The sequence below is a fragment of the Phyllostomus discolor genome, chromosome 7 (genome assembly GCF_004126475.2).
Source record: "Phyllostomus discolor isolate MPI-MPIP mPhyDis1 chromosome 7, mPhyDis1.pri.v3, whole genome shotgun sequence".
In the NCBI taxonomy this organism is placed as follows: Eukaryota; Metazoa; Chordata; class Mammalia; order Chiroptera; family Phyllostomidae; genus Phyllostomus; species Phyllostomus discolor.
The window spans coordinates 49,619,978-49,643,892 of NC_040909.2; the positions used below are offsets into that span (position 1 = coordinate 49,619,978).

At 38.0% G+C, this 23,915-nt stretch overlaps 1 protein-coding gene across 10 annotated transcripts in view; it reads right to left on the minus strand.

The window, feature by feature from the left end:
* ERC2 (ELKS/RAB6-interacting/CAST family member 2) overlaps nucleotides 1-23,915 on the minus strand; it is an 869,430-nt gene that overhangs the window by 541,296 nt on the left and 304,219 nt on the right. For all 10 annotated transcript variants that reach the window (XM_036030928.1, XM_036030925.1, XM_028518656.2 and 7 more), the window contains one exon: nucleotides 12,535-12,690. In XM_036030928.1, coding sequence (XP_035886821.1) covers nucleotides 12,535-12,690 — 156 coding nt within the window. The remainder of the gene's footprint in view (nucleotides 1-12,534; nucleotides 12,691-23,915) is intronic.

Here is a 23,915-nt window from a genome sequence, read left to right on the forward strand (position 1 = left end):
TGAAAGTTCTTCCACCACTTATGTCTGTGACACAACCAACACCCTGAGAAAACCACTCTGCCAAGGAAAACAGCTTCTTTTTCACTGCAGATATGGTCCTCATGTATAGCAAATGATATGTTTATTATCATGCAGTCTGGGTTATAAGATTGTAATCCGTCAGAGATTAATAAGAAAATGTGTTACAAATTCAGAATAAAGGGAGACATGTAACGCAATGGAATAGCATCTTTGGTGAACTCTGAAAACAGAGGGAGTGGCTAATATAGAAGAACTGGGATTGGAAGATGAAAAATGTGTTACACATATTACAAAGTCTCATATAGAATAGGGGATGCCATCATTCTTTCCCTACCATAAAAACAATTACTTATATGTTACATTCCATTCTTTTTTAAATTATATTTTATTGATTATGCTATTACATAATCAATAGTCTTGATTTTTCCCACTTTGCCCCCCTCCACTCAGCAATCCCCACTCCCTCAGGCAATCCCCCACCATTGTTCATGTCCATGGGTCATGCATAAAGCTCTTTGGCTACTCCATTTCCTATACTGTATTTTACATCCCCATGGCTATTCTGTAGGTACTAATTTGTACTTCTTAATCCCCTCACCTCTTCTCTCATTCTCCCACACCCCCTCTCATCTGGTAACCATCAAAACACTCTCTGGATCCATGATTCTGTCTCTGTTCTTCTTGTTTGCTTAGTTTTTTTTTTAGATTCAATTGTTGATAGATTTGCGGTGGGTTTTTTTTTGCCATTTTATTTTTCATAGTTTTGATCTTCCTCTTTTTCTTAAAAAATAAGTCCCTTTAACAGTTCATGTAATAATGGTTTGGTGATGATGAACTCCTTTATTTTTTTTTTCTTGTATAGGAAGCTCTTTATCTGCCCTTTGACATCTTTGCTAGGTAGAGCGATCTTGGCTGTAGGTCCCTGCTTTTCATGACGTTGAATATTTCTTGCCAATCCCTTCTAGCTTGCAAAGTTCCTTTTGGGAAATCAACTGACAGCCTTATGGGAACTCCCCTGTAGGTAATGAACGTCTTTTCTCTTGCTGCTTTTAAGATCCCCTCTTTATCTGTAACCTTTAGCATTTTAGTTATGATGTGTCTTAGAGTGGGCCTCTTTGCATCCATCTTGTTTGGGACTCTCTGTGCTTCCTGGACTTACATGTCTATTTCCTTCACCAAATTAGGGGAGTTTTCTTTCATTATTTTTTCAAATAGATTTCCAAGTTCTTGCTCCTTCTCTTCTCCTGGCACCCCTATGATGTGAATGTTGGGCCTCTTGAAGTTGTCCCAAAGGCTGCCTATACCATCCTCATATTTTTTGGATTCTTTTTACTTCTTGTTATTCTGATTGGTTGGTTGGTTTTTTTTTTGCTTCCTTATATTTCATAACATTGATTTCATTCTCAACTTCATACACTCTGTTTCCCTGCAAATTGTTCTTGATTTCAATTAGTGCATCCTTCTTTTCTGACTGGATCTTTTTTTTAATTACTTTATTGTTGTTCAATTACAGTTGTCTGCATTTTCCCCCCTACTCCTTCCCTTGCTTCCACCCTCCCCCTTGGTTTTGTCCATGTGCCCTGAATGGATCTTTTTTGTGTTTTTGAGGTCCTCACTAAGTTCCTTGAGCATCCTTATAACCAGTGTTTTTGAACTTTGCATCTGATAGATTGATTATCTCCATTCCGTTTAGCATTTGGGGGGGGGCAGGGGGGGAGTTTTAATCTGTTCTTTCATTTGGGACATGTTTCTTTGTCTCCTCATTTGGGCAGCCTTCCTGTGTTTGTTTCTATGTGTTAGGTAGAGTTACGTTAACTCCATGCCTTCCTTGGTCGTGTGGCTTAATGTAGAAGGTGTCCTGTAAGATCTAGTGGCACAGCCTCCCATATCACCTAAGCAGGATACTCAAAGTGCACCCTTATTGTGGGCTGGGTACACCCTCTCCTGTAGTTGAGCCTTAGTTGTTGTTGGCAAACCCATAGTAGGGATTTACCCAGGCCAGTAAGCTGGCAGGATTGGCTGTGACCACTTACCACCTACATCCACTCACCATGGAGAATCAGCTGTGCCAGTGCAGTACTGTCATGCTCCAACCTGGTCTGTAGCTGTCCACTGGGTGCACTGGCCCTGGGATTTCCCAGGTGGTACAGGCCAAGGTCAGCCCCGACCTGTGTTTTGCCTGGGGCCACCCTACATGAGCTATAAAGCAATCTGAGATGGCTGCTACTTGTGCTGTTCTTGGAGATTCCCAAATGAAGCCAAGCTGTGAATCTACGCTAGCTGCTGCTAGTGTTAGGCCTGATGCTCACTGAGGCCAGCTATTGATTGTTTGATAGGATTTAGGAGCCAAGACCAAGTTATTCATATGGAAAAGCAGCTTGAGTGGGCCAGTACATTAGGCAGAGCAAAGTCTCTAGGATCTTCAAGGAGAGTCAAACAGTGTTAGCCAGGTTGATGGAAGCTCAGATAGGGCACCAGCCTCCCTGCTCAGCCAAGGAAATGCTTAGAAAAAAGACAATGGTCTCTGTTCACTTTCACACCAGACACTTTAGTTTCTCCCTGTATAGAACTGGTGCCCTTCAAGCTGCTACCTGGATGCTGGAGGTCAGAGGGAGTCAGTGTGAGAAAGTGAGTCTGTGTGGGGTTTTTTTCATCCCAATTTTTCCTCCATTGCTCTCCCATGCCCCACACCCCCACTTGCTCCCACAATCACCCCCCCACCCTGTTGTTCATGTCCATGGGTCCTTTATATATGTGCTTTAACTGGCCCTTCCCCTGTTTTCCACTGCTAACCCCCTCCCCTCTGGTCACTGTCAGTTTGTTCCTTATTCCCATTCTATTTTGCTCATTGGTTTGTTTTTCTCATTAGGTTCCACTTATAAGTGAGATCATATGGTATTTTTCTTTCATGGCCTGGCTTATTTCACTTAGCACAATACTCTCCAGTTCCATCCATGCTGTTGTGGAGGGTCAGAGTTCCTTCTTTCTTTTTTCTGCATAGAATTCCATTGTGTAAATGTACCACAGTTTCTTGATCCACTCATTTACTGATAGGCACTCAGGCTATTTCCAGCACTTCCCTATTGTAAATAATGCTGCTATGAACATTGACATGCATAGGTTCTTTTGAATTGTTGTTTCAGGACTCTTAGGATCACAGCAGTGGGACCGCTGGATCAAAAGGCAGTTCCATCTTTAGTTTTCTGAGGAAATTCCATATTGTTTTCCACAGTGGCTGCACCAGTCTGCATTCTCACCAACAGTGCACTAGGGTTCCCTTTTCTCCACATCCTCTCCAGCACTTGTTGTTTGTTGATTGGTTAATGATGACCATTCTGACTGGTGTGAAGTGGTATCTCATGGTTTTAATTTGCATCTCACTGACAGCTAGTGATGTTGAGCATTTTTTTTTTCATATGTCTACGGGTGCTCTGTATGTCCTTCTTGGAGAAGTGTCTGTTCAGGTTCTTTGCCCATTTTTTAATTGGATCGTTTGTTTTTCTGGTGTGGAGTCATATGAGTTCTTTATATATTTGGAGATGAAACCATGTCCAATGTATCATTAGTAAATATGTTTTCCCATAAGGTTGGTTCCCTTCTCACTTTGCTGATGTTTTCTTTAGCCATACAGAAGCTTTTTAATTTGACCTAGTCCCATTTGTTCACTTTTTCCCTTTTCTTCCTTTATCTTCCTTGCCCTAGCAGATACATCAGTGAAAATATTGCTGCATGGGATATCTGAAATTTTTCTACCTATGTCTTCCTCTAGGACTTTCATGGTGTCATGACTTATATTTAAGTCTTTTATCCTTCTCGAGGTTATTTTGGTTTATGGTATAAGTTGGTGGTCTAGTCCCATTTTTTTTTCATGTAGCTGTCCAGATCTCCCAACACCATTTTTTGAAAAGGTTATTTCTACTCCATTTCATGCTCCTGTCCCCTTTGCCAAATATTAATTGACCACAGAAACATGAGTTTGTTTCTGGGTTCTCTATTTTGTTCCATTGATCTATGTAACTGTTCTTATGCCAGTAGCAGACTGTTTTGATTACAGTGGTCTTGTAATATAGTTTGATGTCATGTATTGTAATCCCTCCTACTTTGTTCTTCTTTCTCAAAACTGCTGAGGCTAGTCAGGGTCATTTATGGTTCCACATAAATTTTTGAAATATTTGTTCTATATCTGTGAAATATGTCATTAACATTTTAATAGAGATTGCATTGAATCTATAGATTGCTTTGAGTAGTATGGACATTTTAATAATGTAATTCTTTCAATCCATGAACACGGTATATGCTTCCATTTATTTGTGTCTTCCTTAATTTCTTTCTTCAGCGTTCTATAGTTTTCTGAGTACAGGTCTTTTACCTCCTTTGTTACAGTTGTCTGCCTTTTACTCCCATCCCAGTCCCCACCCCAGCCCTCCCCACCTCCCTCCCATTTCCACCCCTGCCCCTTGTTTTGGTCCATGTGTCCTTTATACTTGTTCCTGCAAACCCTTCCCCTTTTCCCCTGAAATTCCCTCTCCTCTCCCCTCTGGTCACTGTCAGCCTATTCTCTATTTCAGTGTCTTTGGTTATATTTTGCTTGCTTGTTCGTTTTGTTGATTAGGTTCCTGTTAAAGGTGAGATCATATGGTATTTGTCTTTCACTGCCTGGCTTATTTCACTTAACATACTGCTCTCCAGTTCCATCCATGCTGTCGCAAAGGGTAGGAACTCCTTTCTTTCCTTCTGCTGCATAGAATTCCATTATGTAGATGTACCATAGTTTTTTGATCCATTCATTTACTGATGGGCACTTGAGTTGCTTCCAGCACTTGGCTATTGTAAATTGTGCTGCTATGAACATTGGAGTGCATAGGTTCTTTTGGATTGGTGTCTCAGGGTTCTTAGGATATAATCCTAGCAGAGGAATTGCTGGGTCAAAAGGCAGATCTATTTTTAGTTTTCTGAGAAAATTCCATACTGTTTTCCATAGTGGTAGTACAGTACTTTATTTTTCTTGTTGCTATAGTAAATGGGATTTTTTTCCCTAGTTTCTGTTTCTGGTATTTCATTGTTGGTGTACAAAAATACCTTTGATTTCTGAATATTGACTTTTTATCCCACTGTTTTGCCAAATTCACTTATTAGGTTGAGTAGTCTTTTGGTGGAGTCTATAGGATTTTCTATGTCTCTTTAAAAGGAACTGCTTGGGGCTTCAGCAGTTTCTTCCACTGACTCAAATCCCACTGGCTTCTGTAGCTAGAAATTGTGGAGACTTATCTTCATGGCACTAGAACCCTAGGCTAGGGGTCCTGGTGTGCAGCTAGGAACCCTCTCTCTCAAGATATCCCTCTCAAAGTTTTATCCAGCACACATGGGTAAGGGACCAGCCTGTTCCATGTCTGTTCCCCTCCTACCAGTCTAGATGGATGTAGTTTTTTTAATTATGTAGTTGTCACACTTCCATTTAATTTGATTTCTAATGATTCTGAGTGATGGTTGTTCTATATTACAGTTGTTCTATATTTTAGTTGTAATTTTGATGTGATTGTGTGATGAGCGGAACCATGTCTGTCTACATCACCATCTTGATCAAAAGTCCTACATTTCTTTCTTAAAGGTTTGATAGTGCTTCTAAAAGAAATTTATGCTTTTCATGGCCTCTTAGTTCTGCTCTCACAGTCTGATCCTTATTAGCCTTCTTTAAAAAAAAAAAGAGATTTTATTTATTTATTTTTTAGAGACAGGAAGGGAGGGCATAAGAGAGAAACATCAATTAGTTTCCTCTTGTATTTGTCCTGAGCAGGGACCAAACCCACAATCCAGGCAAGTGCCCTGAACAGGAATTGAACCTGCAATCTTTCGCTTTGTGGGACAACGCCCAACCAACTGAGCTACATTGGTCATGGCCCTTCTCAGCCTTCTGAGTTAGGGTAGAAATTGAAGTTTCAAACAGGTGAGAGCTGCCCAGGTCAGGAGTTCTCTCAGTATTTCAGTACTCGGGGAGACTACACACATGCCAAAGAGCTTGCAAGATGTCAGGTTTTCCACCCAGGCTGACTATGTCTAGTATCCCCCAGCATTTGCACAGGTTGCGATATTGTGCTCTACTTTTACATTTTGACAATTCACCTCCAGCCTACCAAAAATGCTACATCATAGTTTTTCTATGATATCATATTTTTAAAGCAATTTAGGTCTTCACTAATACTTAATTTAATCATGGCACTTTCAAGAGTCCCAGCCATCTGCTTAGTATCAAGATAAAATTGCACACCCCTTTATGTGACTATTGAAAATATTGCCTTTCTCTCCAACCTACATTGTTTTATTCATCTCAATAGTTAATGCAAGCAGAAATGCCTTTCATACCACAACATTGTTACATTGTTCCTGTCAAATTTTCACTGAAAAAATTATCTATTACAAGAAACTTCTATATCTAAAAAATGAGTTTGCAATTTTGAGAAAGAAGAGCAAAGTAGAAGGAATCTCAATACCTGATATCAAAATGTATTACAAGGCCACTATAATCAAAACAGCCTGATACTGACATAAGAACAGACACATGGACCAATGGAACAGAACAGAGAGTCCAGAAATAAACCCAAATTTCTATGGTCAATTAATATTTGACAAAGGGGGCAGCAACATAAAATGGAACAAAGATAGCCTTTTCAACAAATGGTGTTGGGAGAACTGGACAGCTATGTGCAAAAAAAAAAAAATGATACTCAGCCACCAATTTACACCATACACAAAAATAAATTCAAGGTGGATAAAAGATTTAAACATAAGTCATGACACCATTAAAGTCCTAGAGGAAAACATAGGGAGGAAAATCTCAGATATTACACACAGCAATATTTTCACTGATATGTCCTCTAGAGCAAAAGACATAAAGGAAAGAATAAACAAATGGGATCTCATCAAAGTAAAAAGCTTCTGCATGGCTAAAGAAAACAGCATTAAAATGAAAAGGGAACCAACTATATGGGAAAACATATTTGCTAATGATACCTCGACAAGGGCTTGATCTCCAAAATATATAAAGAACTCACATGACTCCACTCTAAGAAGACAAGCAACCCAATTAAAAAATGGGCAAAGGACTTGAACAGACACTTCTCCAAAGAGGACATACAGAGGGTCCAGAGACATATGAAAGGATGCTCAGTATCTCTAGCCATCAGAGACATGCAAATTAAAACCACAATGAGATACCATTTCACACTGGTCAGAATGGACATCATAAACAAAGTAACAAACAATAAATGTTGGAGAGGGTGTGGAGAAAACAGAACCCTAGTGCACTGTTGGTAGAACTGCAGACTTGCGCAACCACTGTGGAAAACAGTATGGAATTTCCCCAGAAAACTAAAAATGGAAATGCCTTTTGACCCAGCAATTCCACTGCTAGGATTATATCCTAAGAACCCTGAAACACCAATCCAAAAGAACCTATGCATTCCAATGTTCATAGCAGCACAATTTACAATAGCCAAGTGCTGGAAGCAACTCAAGTGCCCATCAGTAAATGAATGGATCTGAAAACTATGGTACATCTACACAATGGAATTCTATGCAGCAGAAAGAAAGAAAGGAACTTCTACCCTTTGCAACAGCATGGATGGAACTGGAGAGCATTATGCTAAGTGAAATAACTGAGGCAATGAAAGACAAATACCATATGATCTCACCATTAACAGGCACCTAATCAACAAAACGAACAAGCAAGCAAAGTATAGCCAAAAAGATTGAAATTGAGGATAGGCCAACAGTGATCAGATGGGAGAGGGGAGGGGATAAAGGAAGAAAAGGGTGAAGAGCTTACAGGAACAATTATAAAGGACATATGGACAACAAGTGGGGATGGAAATGGGGGAGGGAGGCGGGAAGCGCTGTGATGGTGGGGAGGGGTGGGAGAAAAGGCAGAACAGTGTACTTGAAAAACAATTTTTAAAAATTGTTAAAAAATTATATAAATAAATAAAATAATGAGTTTATATACAAGAATTATTAGATGCTTTTATTATTTATTTAGAGCAAATTACTACAGATTAAGATGAAGACTGATTTGAGATATCCTATTAATGAAGAAAAATCAAATGCTGAGTCAATTTTATCACCAACGTATTATAAAAATAATTTTCAGCTAAATAATATTTCAAAAATATAAGCAAATGAGAACATTGATATGGGAATAATTTCAGGGGCTATTTTTTCATGTTAGGTTGAATTTTTCATCTTATCATTTGTATTTAAAAATTAGTAAGCTTCCAGGTAATCACGATAAAACAAGCTTTGAGCTCTGTTAAAGAAATACTCAGATCAATCAGCACCTCCAAACCTAGTCTTTGTAAACAGTGGTCATTCTGAAGATGCCTCTCCAAAAACCTCTGGTAAAAGACAAGCTCTCTGGGACACTTTTAAAAGTTTTCTACATCTTCATTACAAATAGCAATTAGAGGTAACAATGTTTAGAAGCAATTTTGGCCTTTGTTTCCAAAGAATTATACTTCTCTCCTTATGCAGCATTTCATAAAAAATTCTGAAATGTTCTGCCATGATTCTTTGAGTCTTTATAAACCATTAAAACAAAAGTTTGTAAAGTCAGCTCTCCCAGCCTCAGATCTAGCATTTTCTGTTAGTTGGGATCCAAAGTCATTTTATGATTTCCATTCATATCACTGCCTCATTAAACCAAATGAGTTACAATTACTTTTCCATTTCTCAACTAAGTTTCAGAGCCTCTAGGTTTTTGCAATTTAAATCTCATATTTCTTTTCTTTTTTGGAAAATCTGTGTTTTAACATAGACTTGAGTTCTTCCTACTTCCTCATCTGTGTGAAACTGGGGATGGAATGGTATTTTTACTTATCCTTCTAGGTTTGATCTGGCACCAATCTGAATATGCATTCTTCACCAGACCTGTCATTGCCATGTTGCCAATCCGAATATTTAGACAAAAAAAAAAGTACTACCTCTAAAACTAAACAACCTGCATTGCTCCAGCCAGAAGTAAACTCTCCTCCCATCAAATCTTCAGGGTAGTTTTTTTAGTATATTTCTTACATTACCAACTAAGTGGTCAGTATGTGGGAATGGAAGGTACTTTGAATATGCACTACTTTTCCTGTCTCTCAGTGCCATGTGCTAGAAACAATGTTCAGTATATCTAAGGGGATTGCAATACTCAAACTCCATCAATGACAGCATTCATTCATACAACTCTGCAACATTAAAGAGTTCAAGAGAGCCCTGGGTAGTGTGGCTCAGTGGATTGAGTGCTGGCCTAAGGACCAAAGGGTCGCCAGTCTGATTCCCAGGCAGGGCACATGCCTGGGTTGCAGGCCAGGCCCCCGGTAGGAGGCACACAAGAGTCAACCACACATTGATGTTTCTCTCCCTCCTTTTCTCACTCCTTCCCCTTCTCTCTAAAAACAAATAAGATCTTTTTTAAAAAAAGAGTTCAAGAGACCCCAATGTTGATACTTAATTGTTTTGTCAATATATAACCAAATATTGCAAAAATTAACTCTTCACATATCTTTGATAATTTTGACAAGCAATATAGTCATGTAAACTTCATTTAAAAAGTATCCAAGTAGGTGATAATAAACCATGAAATATGTAGTGATCCAATTTTAGTGAATATCAATCCATGCCTCTACAATTTAACAAGTTCTATGATAAATAATTTACCCACTGGAACCAATTCATGCAGCCTAAGGGATCCCACAAAACACAAAACAGAAGCACTCAAGACTAAATATTTAGCAATAGCTATGTCTTAATAGATGTGCATGACCATTCCTAGGTTTAAATAAAGAATCAAACTCCCTTGTCAAAGTAGAAATAAGAAAAATAAGTAATTGAAGCCATGATATGAAGTATGAGCAATAAATGTTATGGTTCAATACAATAAAAACATTCTTTCAACTGAGAAAATATGAAAAGCTAATTCTTACTAGTATTTTATCATTATTACTATCATCATCATCATCATCATCTTTGGTTAGATTTCAATAATAATGGGTATAATTATTAACTATGTGGAAATGAATAAACAAAAAACCTGATTTAATAGGGAAGCAAGAGGCTAGGAGAGAAATCTCTCATGCACATGTAGACAATCTGACCCCAACAGGAAGAAATGTACCTTGCATCTCCAACCAGAAGTAACACTATATTACTACAGCAGGAGGAAGATTCCTCCTTACTCAGTAACAGCTCAGCCAATGGGAGACTGCCATAGCTCAGCAATGAAAAGTCACTATACTTTGAACTATCAGTTTCTTCCAGTGGACTCTTCATTACAACAGCCCCTTCCAAGTCTATAAAATTCTTCTCTTTTGTTTCTCTCTACTTGTGTGTGGCTTACCATTGGACTGCATGTCCCAAATTACAATTCTTTGCTGTTCCCAAATAAACTATTTTGCTAGAGAAATATTTGGCTGTCTGTTAAAAATCAACAGCTTTTTTTTTTTCGAGCCAGGCACTTAAACTACATTACTTCATTTAATCCTTTGAGAACACCTCTACAGTTGGTAGTGCTGCCCCATTTTATGGAAGATGAAAGTGTGGTAGGCTGACTAAAGTTACTCCCCAGGGGCATGCAGCTAGCAAGGGCAGGCTAGAGACTTGCCAGAGTCTGCCTTTGTCCTCAGCCTGCACTCTTTCCACCAGACTCCAATACTTTCCTCAAACATTCTTCTGACCTGACCACTTTTGGAACCCTTCAAAGTAAATCTTTCCGACAACTGTGGGCCAATAAAGGTCATGACTTACTTGCTGAAGACCATATAAATGTTTTATTTACCTGGACAGAGTCCATGGTGAGGGATGAAGTTTACAAACTGCATGGGAGTCTCAGTTGTAGAAGAGGCTTGCACTATCTCCCACCATTCAATGATAGAGTACGGAGGAAAGGTTTAAGCTGAACTAGTAACTTCCCCCAAACATCATGAGTTCACTCATATCTGTGCCTCTGGTCTTCATTCCCAGAGGGATTCAGTCATCATCTGCAGGCCACCTTCCTACTGTGCTTGCTCAATGTCTTAAGAGGGAAGGACTGCCAAAATGAAACCAGAAGGCAGGGCTGAGCAGGAAAACCCATTCTACATTTTGAGGCTGTCCCTGAAAGGAAGGGGTTAGATTCAAGTTCGCTAGGCACTCTCTTTCCAGTCCTCTTTCTAACCTCCACTCCTTGATGCAAATTTTGATTCATAATATCAATGTCAGCTTACAGATGAAAAGTTGGCAGAAGTAAGTACAGTTTTTGTTTTTTCCCCTGGAGAAATACACACATGTACACACATATAAATATGGGGTGGAGTAGATGCTAGATACTATTTCCTCTCTATAATGTGCAAATTTTCTGCAATGAGTATGCATTTATTTCACAACTTATAAAAATCATAACCATCATTTAAATATTCTTCTCCCTACTCCAATTACTTTCTCGTCAAAAGCTGCATTACCCTTAAATCTGCTGCATTTCATAAGGCAATAAACAAGAGTAAAACCTAGAGCAAGAACAGGAGTATTTAAGAGCAAGTAGTAGAAAAATTTTTTTTAATTATTGTGGTTATTATTTTCAGAAGCAAACTGATTAAAAGACAGGAATAGATAAAAGCATCTCAAAGTCTCATAAGACCTATTTGGGCTATTCATCAATTTAGTGATTATTCATATGTGAAAATAATGTATATTCAGGTGCATGATCCATCTGTAGCCTAGTTCAGTTTTGAAAAATACAAGTTCTTCAAAACTGACAATGAAAAATAACTTAATGGAACACATTACTATAATATCTTATAAATATCCCCCAGCAACAGATAACAATAATATTAATAATCACTGTCAACAACAATGCCTTACATTTATCGAATGCTTTGTAGGGATTACACAATGGACTCAGTATTTTAAATGCATAACGTCTTAGAATAATCAAAGAACCCAATGAAATAAGTACTTTTCTTTTTCTTTCCCTATTTCATGGACAAGGAAACTGAGGCTTATAGAAGTTAAATAATTTGTGCAAATAGCAATGGACTCAAAATCACTCTTATCTTAAACACTATGCTAAAACCCAAATGTCTTCAAAATACCACTGAAATCAGTTAAGTTGGCCTCTCAGATCAACAGCCTCTGAAACAATTCCTTCTAGGGATGGATCAAAAATGTGGTAATGATAGAAACTTCAAAAAAATAAAAAACTTAAGAAAACTCGGAAAATTTGGAACTGAGGGCACTATTAAAAGTAAATGTTAATTCCCAAGACAGTACACCACCAAAGGAACTCATTAGAAAATCCTGAATCCCTTTTTAAAAAGAAATTCTACCACAGGTTTTCCCCTATTTCTTTTCAGAACCTGTGCATCTGAACTAAAATCTTTATTGTCTGTATATTTCATGATATCACATAAAGCAGATTACATGGGTATTTGGAAAAAGTATGTATGTAAACCATAACTTTCCAGTTACACTAAGAGTATAAAAGTTTATAACTCTGGACCATACCTTGGTTTTCATGAACTTGGAGTGACTTTTGTAAACTTCTATTTGTTTGATCTCTTCTTCACGGTCCTCAGTGTTCAGCACACCATTGGCTTTTAACATCTGGATCTCATCCTCAAGATCCCTTATGTTTCGCTCCAATGAAGCAATTTTTGTGTCCTGTTAGTTCAAAAAAAGGAAAGGAAAAGAAAGAAAGTTATTTTTCAGTGTCATCAAAACAGAATTTCATATAGAAATTCTGGTAGTAACACATTAACTATGATGTAGACATAGCCTTGAATTCAGGACATATTTTTTCTCTTTTGAGGATCATTTATAAGATTATTTTTTAAGCTCCCAATAACAATCATATCTCAGTATAATAGAGTTACCCAGATGTGTTTGTCTAATATCTGGGAATCAAATTACCAAAACAAGCGATAAAAGTGATCTAAAGTGTAGAAAAATAAAACACCATTTAAGTGACCAAATTGGTAACTTAAGATATAGTTTACTACTCTATATTCTTGAGTCTACTTTGTAAACACAAAAATAGTTTGTTCATGTGTGTATTCTGTGGCTGGTTTTATAAGGCATGCTTGGAATTTGACTGTGAGAGGAAAGGAAATTAAAATCTACTAATGGGAAAAAGGATTCTCATTTAAAATACTTAAGTAAAATTAAATAACAGAATCCTGACTGATATATTAAATATTAAAAATGTATAGCAACTAGAAATAATATATCACAATGCTATGATTTATTTGGCAAGCAGTCAGCTTCCTGTGTGACAAAAAACATTACTGCCTTGAAGGGCATCTCTAACCTATTCATTTACAGAGTCAACTAGAATGTGGGATTCATTGAGAAAAATCAACCATACACACATTTTTTAAAAGGAAATAATAGACTATACACACAAGATAGAGCATAATAATAAATGATGCATTAGAAAGTAGAGAAAAGATAGCTCTTATAAGGGGGAAAAAATTTCCCAAACTTGATTATTAGACTCAAATCAATTTTGTGAATGAAACATGTGGAAAGTTTCACTTTAAGTTTTCTCACCATCACCATCTAACTGCCACCTAATTGTACAATTCCAAGAGTTTATATACATTTATAACTGAATAATTATAATACCAACTCAATTTTTAACAATTAATTTTTTAAGATCTAAAACAATACGAGTTCCAAAAATAAAGACAATGAATATGCTATTCAATTCATAACTAATTCATTAAAATAACTTAGAAACAAATGAGTCTGTCCTGACTTTGTGGCTATTTTCTATTTTATTTTCCTGCAGTATGTAATCATTATTATCATTAACACCATCATCATAGTTAAAAGGAAAACAAGGAACAGCAACAACTACTTATTGGGCTCCACTATCTATGTGCCAAGATGTAAGTGCTCACAGTGCTGGAGAAATTTTATTAATTCTCAGAAAAAAAAACCAAGAAGATGAAATAAAGAGATGCTAAAATTGTAAGAGTACAAACTGTTACATTCTGTAGTATTCCATTTTCCTTTTAAAACAGCATTTACTGCATTTTTTTTCCAGTCATAAAAGTAATACAATTTAAACTTATTGAAAATGGAGAAAATCTCTTCTAATCCCACCATCCAGAGATAACCATCATTAATGCTTTTATGTATAGCCTGCTAGTCTTTTTGTATTTTAGATGCAATTTCTGATGTCTTATGTACTTCTAGTTTGAGTGAGGGGAGTGTTATGGACTGGATGTGTTGTATGCATCTAAAATTAATATTTTGAAACTGTATGTCCTAATAGGATGATATTTAGAAATGAGGCCTTTGAAAAGTAACCAAGGTTAGATGGGTCATTAAAATAGAGCTCTTATGATGGGATTAATGCCCTCACAAGAAGACAAACTAGAAAGCTTGATATCTCTCTCTCTCTGTCTCTCCCCCCCCACCAACATGAGAACACAGCAAGAAAGGGGCCATCTGCTAGCCAGGAAGATAGCTCTCTACAGAATCCTACCATGCCAGCACCCTGATCTTAGACTTTCAGCCTCCAGAATTCTGAAAATTTCTGGAGCTTCTGATCAAGATGGCAGACTAGGAAAATGCATTACTGGCACCCTCCTATCACCATATCAAAATTACAACTAAGCAACAGAACAACCATCACTGAGAACTACCTAAAATGTAGCTGACAGAAGTACTATAACAAAGGCTATAGAAAAGAAGCCACACTGAACTGGTAGGAGGGGCAGAAATATGGAACACTTTGGTCCCACACCCACATATGGCAGTAAAAAGTCAGAATGGATATCTCCCCACTGAGGTTCCCCACTGAGGAATGAGAGGTCTGAGCCCTACACCAGTCTTGCCAATCTAGACCACCAGTGTTGGAAAAAGAAGTCCTTATAACTTCTGGTTGTGAAAACCAGCGGAGATTGTGGCTGAGTGAGACAAAGGACTTTTGGGGTCCCAGGCATTCCTCATAAAAGGCCTGCTCACTGACTTACTTGCTGATAGATTCACTCACTGTGAGCTCCGGCACTGAGCAGCAGCTTGAAGGGCACCGGGGACATACGAGGTGGAACTGAATTGTCTTGCTTTAAGGTGGGGGCTGGAGGGGCACCTTTCCCCCAGACATCGTTCCTTTGCTGAGCCCTACTGCTTCAGATGCAGATGGGAAACTTACCTGAGTCTCCATCAACCTAGCTCACACTATTCACCCTGCCCTGGTGATTCCCTGAGACCCCATCCACCCAAGCCACTTCTAGTGGCTTTTCCATACAAATGGCCTGCCTTGGCTCAGGCTCCATCTTTCCTAAATATCTCAAGAATTCACAAAACTCAAAACAAGCAGCATCTGACTGTAGCATGCTCCGTACCTCTTGCTCAGTGGCCCCACGACTAGCATTAGTGGCAGCTGGACTTGGTACATACCTTTGCCTTTCTTGGGTACCTCCAAACCCAGCACAAATAGCAACCATCTTCACATTGCTTTATAGCCCATGACCCATGGCCCTGGGAAGGCACAGGTGGCCGCTGACCTTGGCCTGTACCTCCTGAGAGGCCCCAGACCCAGTGAACCCAAACCTAGCCTCAGACCACAGAGTGCCACCCAACCACCTCAACAAGTGACACACTCAAGGGGTGGATCAAGGGGTGGAGCCTCACTGAAGCAAGTTTTGTATCTTGGGGTTGGCTCCTGCATAGCAGCTACTCTGCTATAGTTGTGGCCATCCTCATAGCCAATAGGTCTGGGGATAAATCCCTCCCATTGATGCACCAACAGCATTCAAGGCTCAATTACAACAGAAGGGTGCACACAGTCCATGCAGGGGGTGTACCCAGAGCACCTGGATTGGGTAACTGGGGAAGCTGTGCCACTGGATCCTACAGGACACCTACTACACAAGACCACTCTCCCAAGACTGGTGACATAGCAGATCTACCTAACATAATAAACAAACACAGGGAGGCAGCCAAAATGATGAGACAAAGAAACATGTCCCAAATGGAAGAACAAAACTCCAGAAAAAGAACTAAATAAAATGTATGCAAACAAACTACCAGATGCAGAATTCAAAGCAATGGTTATAAAGATGCTCAAGGAACTTATTGAGAACTTCAACAGCATTAAAAAGGACATAGAAAATACACACACACACACAATCAGGAATGAAGAATACAATAACTGAAATGAGTACATTAAGGAAAATCAATAGTCATCAGACGAAGCAGAAGATCAAATCATCAATTGGAAGACAAGACAGCATAAAACAATCAGAGCAGCAGAAAGAAAAAAAATTAAGTAAGGATAATATAAGGGACCTCTGGGACAACATCAAGTGTAACAATGTCTGTTTCATAGGGGTACCAGAAGGAAAAGAGAGAGAACAAGGAGTTGAGAACCTATTTGAAGAAATAATGACCTAAAATATCCCTAATTCGATGAAGGAAAAAAGACAAAAATTCAGGATGCACAAAGAATCCCAAAGAAGATGAACCCAAAGAGGCCCACACTAAGAAACATCATAATTAAAATGGCAAAGGTTAAAGATGAAGAGAGAATCTTAAAAGCAGCAAGAGAAGAGAGGTTAGTTACCTATAAGGATCTCCCATAAAACTTTCAGCTGATTTCTCAACAGAAACTTTGCAGGTCAGAAGGGATGGACAAAAAATATTTAGAAATGAAAAGCAAAGACATGCAACCAAGATTACTCCACCCAGCAAAGCTATCATTTAGAATCAAAGGACAGATAAAGAGCTTCCCAGATATGACAAAGCTAAAGGAATTCATCACCACCAAACCAGTAGTACAAGAAATGTTAAACAATCTTCTTTAAAAAGTATAAGAAAAAAAGATTTAAAATATGAATTATAAAATATCAATCAATACACATCTATCAACAATTACTTTAAGTGCAAGTAAGATTAAATACTCCAATCAAAAGACACATGCTGGCTGAAAAGATAAGAAAGCAAGAACTTTATATATGCTATCCACATTTTTGTTTTTTTAAGACCTACTTAAGATCATAAGACACACACAGAGACAGAAATCAAAGGGATAGAAAAAAATATTTCATGAAAATAAAAATGAAAAAAAAAAGCTAGGCTAGCAATACTTCTACCAGACAAAATAGACTTTGAAACAAAGGCTATAAGAAGAGATAAAGATGGACCCAGCAATTCCACTTCTGGGCATTTATCTAAAGAAACCCCAAACACTAAATCAAAAAGGTATATGCACCCATATGTTCACTGCAGCATTATTTACAATAGCCCATATATGGAAGCAACCTAAGCGCCCATCACTTAGATGAAAGGATAAAGAACAAGTGGTGCATATATACAATGAAGTATGTTTCAGCCATAAAAAAGAATGACATCTTGCCATCTGCAACAACATGGATGGACCTATAGGGTATTGTGCTGACTGAAGTGAGTCAGAAAGAGAAAGACAAATGCCATATGATTTTACTTACATGTGGAATCCAAAAACAAAATAAACCAACAAGCAGAAAAGAAACAGACTCATACTTACAGAGAACATTTGGAAGGTTGTCAGATATAAGGGTGGTCAGGGGGGTGGGCCAAAAAGATGAAGGGACAAAGAAGTACAAATTGGTAGTTACAGAATACTCCATGAGGATATAAAGTACAGCATGGGGGATATAGTCAATAATATTGTAATAAGTATCTATGATGTCAAATACAAACTAGATTTATCAGGGTGATCACTTTGTAAGTTATATAAATGTCTAATCGCTGAGTTGTACACCTGAAACTAATATAATATTATACAAAAACTTTAACTGAAAGATAGAAATTGTATTTTAAAATTTTTTGCTTTTTTAAGCCACCCAGTTTGTGGTAATTTTGTTATGGCAGCCCAAGATGACAAATTAGGGAGTCATCTTTAGTGACTCACTTGAGTTCTGAGCTATGAGAGCTCTGTATATAAAAAGAGCAGCAATAATAAAAAGGCTATAAAAAAGAACTTCTAAAAGTTCATATGAGGTTTCTTAAATAGCAAGTCTTTTAAATCAATATTTTTCCTGACTACAAAATTGAGATGTGCTCATTATAGAAAACTTGAAAAACTGTAGATGATTATGATTGTCTAATATCCCACAACCCAGATATACCAATTAACATTTTTATTTAATACCCATAAAAGCCTTAAGATTATTTTTTACTTTGCAACATAGAAAATATCAATATGATATAAATATCTTTCCTTTATTAAGCTCTAAGTTGACTACTGATGGGATTTACAAATATCTAAGTAGAATATTTATGAGTTTACTGTAAGTTAAGTGTGGAAGGAAGGGCAAGTATCTGTATTTCCTATATAAATCTCCTAGAAGTTCAGACCCAAGTCTGAAGTGACCATATTTATATGTATGTGTGTACACATGGACATGTATAAACGTGTCTGTGTATACTGCAATAACCTTTGTAGTCCTCATATCTCATACCTCACATTTTTATAGCATATGGTTGAATTTCAGGTCTCAATCACATAGGCAAAAGAAGAAGAACCCCTCAGTTTTCCTCTAAGACAACCCTGGATGCTTTATATAGTTAGCAGTGACCACAACTGCCGACTTCTAAATGGGTTAGAAGGAGCTTTTCACTGAACTTTAAAAAATCACAACTGCTAAAGAAAGATCAGAACTGAGTTAAGCTAGAAAATATCTTAACATAGAAAATCCCCTGGATCTATAAACATCTGAGTTAAAATTTCATCAAATGGTGAAACACATTTTGAAAATAATACCTTTAACTTTTATTAATTTTCTTAAATTAACCAACTTTCCTTTTCCTCACAAACTTCTATCTTCCTTTAACTATAGGTGTCCCAAAACAGAAGGAGAAGGAGGGGGAGGAAACAAAAGAAAAGAGAGAAGTGGGTATTGTGGAAGTCACTTTAACAAGAGTTAATTGTTTTCTGTTCTGATTAATACTTCTCTTCTTACATTGGAAGTCAATATCAAGGGCAACAGAACTCATACCTGAAATTATGAGCATATAGAAAAGGAGACAGGAGAATATCATTAAAATCTAGAGAGAAGAACAGATACTAAATACATAAACATATTAGATGGTGTATTTATTGTGCCCAAGAAGATGTTCAAAATGCCGAATCAGAGAAAGACGTGAGGAGATACAAGCATGAAAAATAAAATTGAACAACATGCCTGCCATGGGCATAGCTTCCCAACTGACTCACTTTGAGCACTTCAGGGAGAAGAGAGTTTTTCCTTTCAAAAAATCTCCAAAACTTGGACTTCTGGCCAAGAAGGAGGTGTAGGTGGACACACTGTACCTCCTTGCACAACTGAAATAAGGACAACAAAAATTTAGAAACAAAATAACAACCAGTACTGACAGAAAATTGAACTGTATAGAAATCTGACAACCAAGGAGTTAAAGAAGACATACTTATCCAGACCCATAGGAGGGGTGGAGTCGGGCAGCGTAGTGTAGAGGGCGTGCAAAGCAGCAGCTGGCAGACCCCGGCAGGCGCACGATGTGGCAGCAAGCAGAGTGGCATTGAGCAGACCCAGTGAGGAGGCGGATTGTGCATGGGCGCAGCTCGCAAGGTGGCTTGTGGAACCAGGTGGTCCCACATTCACACACAGATAAACCAGGTGAAACTGGGGAGTGAGACAGACCGCATAACCCAGGGCTCCAGCTTGGGGAAACAAAGCCTCAAAACACTGATTGAAAACACCTTTGGGGCTTGAGATGCTGGGAGAAACTCCCAGCCTCACAGGAGAGTTTGTTGGAGAGACCCACAGGGTCCTAGAATGTACATAAGCCCACCCACATGGAAATCAGCACCAGAAGGGCCCAGTTTGCTTGGGGGAAGCAGTGAAAGTGACTGAAATCTTGCAGAGAGCAGAGCAAGTGCCATTGTTCCCTCTCTGGCCCCTCCCCCACATATAGCATCACAACGCAGTGATTGGGTTGCCCTGCCCTGGTGAACATCTAAGGCTCTACCCCTTACTACTTAACAGGGGCATTGAGACACACACAAAAAATGGCCCAAATGAAAGAACAGATCAAAGATCCAGAAAAAATACAACTAAGCAATAAAGAGATAGCCAACCTATCAGACACACAGTTCAAAACACTGGTAATCAGGATGCTCACAGAATTGGTTGAATTTGGTTGCAAGTCAGATGAAAAAATGAAGGCTATGCTGAGTGAAATAAAGGAAAATGTGCAGGGAACCAATAGTGATGGGAAGAAAACTAGGACTCAAATCAATGGAGTGGACCAGAAGGAAGAAAGGAACAACCAAACAGAAAAGGAAGAAACAAGAATTCAAAAAAATGAGAGTTAGGAACCTCCAAGACATCTTGAAACATTTCAACATCCTAATTATAGGGGTCCCAGAAGGAGAAGAGGACAAGCAACAAGTGGAATGTTTATTTGAACAAATAATAAAGGAGAATTTCCCCATTCTGGCAAAGGAAATAGACTCCCAGGAAGTCCAGGAAGCTCAGAGAGTCCCAAAGAAGTTGAACCCAAGAAGGAACATACCAAGGCAATCATAATTACATTAGCCAAGGTAAAAATAAAGGAGAGAATCCTAGAAGCAGCAAAAGATAAGGAGACAGTCACCTACAAAGGAGTTCCCATCAGATTGTCAGCTGATTTCTCCAAAGAGACCTTGCAGGCAAGAAGGGGCTGGCAAGAAGTATTCAAAGTCATGGAAAGCAAGGACCTACATCCAAGATTGCTCTATCCAGCAAAGCTATCATTTAGAATGGAAGGGCAGATAAAGTGCTTCTCAGATAAGGTCAAATTAAAGGAGTTCATCATCACCAAGCCCTTATTATATGAAATGTTAAAGGGACTTATCTAAGAAAAAGAAGATAAACAACAAAAAACATGTATAGGAAAATGACAGCAAACTCACAATTATTAACAAGCACACCTAAAACAAAAGCAAAAACAAACTAAGCAAACAACTAGAACAGGAATAGAACCAGAGAAATGGAGATTACCTGGAGGGTTAGCAACAGGAGAGTGGGAGGGGGAGAGAGGGGGAAAAGGTACAGAGAATAAGTAGCATAGATGGTAGGTAGAAAATAGACAAGGGGAGGGTAAGAATAGTATGGGAAATGTAGAAGCTTATAAGTGTGACACATGAACATGAACTAAAGGGGGGAATGTGGGTGGGAGAGGGTGTGCAGGGTGGAGGGAATGAAGGGGGGAAATGAGACAACTGTAATAGCATAATCAATAAAATATATTTAAAAAAGAAAAAATAAATAAGTGAATAAAATCTAAAAATCTCTAAAACTAGATATGTCTGAAAACTTATAGTTAAGTAGAACCATTAAAGGAAACTACTTCATAAGTCTTCATGCCTAATGTGGTCTTTGGATGGATTCTGCCTTTCAGGAAAGACACTAAATATGCATGCTCACTGACTCTAAGCACTGACCTGGAATAGAGATTAAAGAATGAAATAGACACTGTGACATCATGAAAAGGAAAGTTTTAGAAGGCAGAGTGACATTTTACTCCCAATTATCAGAGATTTCATCTGAACATCTTTAAATATTGTTTACAACTGATATTTTTACATAATATATGTAGTGATTTTCAGATACCTTGATAATGTTTCACAAATAAGCAACCTGTCAAAGCAGAGAACTATAGGCCTTCCTCAGACATGGGGAAAGTGAAACACAATGCAGAACAGATTTTATGTCCACCGAATACAAATGCTCTGTTGAAAGGGGGTTCCAGGGTCAAACGAGTCTGAGAAATACCCATTGGGGATTCCCAGTGCATATGAGTATTCATGGCTCTGGGAAGTCCTGCAGCAAAGTATTTTATTTTATTTTATTTTCCCACTATTATTCCTATAGTAGTCAATTCTTAGGAAAAATAAATTAGGACTTGAATGATCACATTAAGCTCACAGTAATACATAAAAGTGAAGAGTCAAAACAATAATTTGGATTCTTCAAGGGAAACTTGCCATGATTACATCCAATTTAAAGTAATTGGGGATTTAAATATCCAAATCACCTTGTCAGCTTCTGTCACTCAAAAGTGGTGTGCTCAGCTCTGCTCTGAGCCCAGAGTGGCGGAAGAATACTGAGGCTCCCATGCTCCTGGAACCCACCACTTCCTGTTTCAGGTTGTATTTTTCAAATAGTCTTGAGATACAACAACCATGAAACTGTTTTTCTTTTATACTATCTTATGATTAAAACTGTAAGAATGTGGTGGGGGGGGTTAGAGAGAAAAAAAAACAACTGAAAGGTGTTTGCTTCATTCCCCATTAGTTAGAAAAAATATCTGAATTGAATATCTCTTCCAAGTAATTTCCTTTCACATATTTATAAAATAATACTTGTAAAAATTTGAGACATAAATTGCAGATCACAACTCCTTAAAGATTCATACCAAAGACTATTTTACATCTGTCATTCAAAAGATAAAGAATAGGTATTTGATGGGAAGCTAATAAGTAAACTACCAGAATTGAGCCCCTAGTAGGGAACTACCCAATGCTCCTACCCTGCTGGTTCTTCAACCAGTCGTGAATATTAGCACCAGCCCATGAGTGCAGGAACTACAGCAAGGAGGATGAAAGTCACATGGGAAGACTGAAATAAGTTTCTCTCTGCTTTATCTTTTATTAGAAAATAATTTTTGGATTTTTCTAGGATATGTCTGCTCTAGTTGATAGTAAACTTAGACACAGGGAGCTCCTTCATTCAATAGACATATATTGAGAATCTGGTGGGTGCCATTCACCTTGCCAGACGTGTGAGTTACCAGGTAGATCTCAACAAGATTCGTGGTCATTCTTCTCTCCCTATCATGAAGTGCATGCTAGATTTTTGTTACTCAGTGACATCGCCTGAGAGATTTTTAGAAATGCAGAATATCAGGCCTCAAAAAACAACTATGAAATATAAATCTGCATTTTCAGAAGGTCCTCAGGTGACCAGGGTGTTTTAAATGATGGCAGGTGCCCATCATATATAAGGGATAAGACTGACCAAAGCTGAGGGACCAGGAGAACTTTACTGCCCAAGTATATGTAGAAAAATATGAACCTACTCTCAAAAGCTACCCAACTTGGCATAAGTGTAAAGAAACCCTGGGATTAAACTTTCTGGAGCATCTTTGCCAGGCTTTTGACTCTTTTTTCGTGTTTGTCAAACATTAAATTCCCCTTTAAAACAAGAAACAGATTTCGATTCTTGTATAGGAACTGTGAACACTGAAATGGTGAGTGGGTGGAACATCAGAAAAGCAACATCATTTAGTTACAAAAAGTAACAATTATGTTATTGGTGAGTGTCACAATGTGCCTTCCTTTCAAACACAGTTAGAATTACTGGTTTTATTTTAATATCAGACCAGGAAAGAAAACAGAAGCAGTTTTTACAAAGCATGGAACTCACCGTGATCACATATCAGTCTACAGAGGTTGATCAACAAAGTTAGGGCCAATTCTGTTTGAAGAAGATGTGATCTAATGTTCAGGAAATGTTCCTACATAATTATATTACACTTTATTTAGAATAAAATTCTAGACTATTATTACTGGATACCACAGAGGCTCTTGAAGGCTTAAGCTTTAAAAATCATCTAGTTGTAGTTGCAACATAACTGAACAGCCCTTGGTCTTAGGCTGAGTAATGCCCTGCTTTTGGAAGTATTTACTGTGTGGGATTAACCATGGTTATGTGAGTCCAAGCTCAGCACTCCAGAAAAAAAATGTCTACTTGTGCCTAAGCCATGTTAGGAGGAAAACCAAACAAAAAAAATCAAAAACTTTTCTTCTTGAGCCTTATCAAAATATAAAGAGTTGACGACCAAAATCAGAAGATGACAGGGCACATGCTCTCCTCTGGTGGTGGTACTTT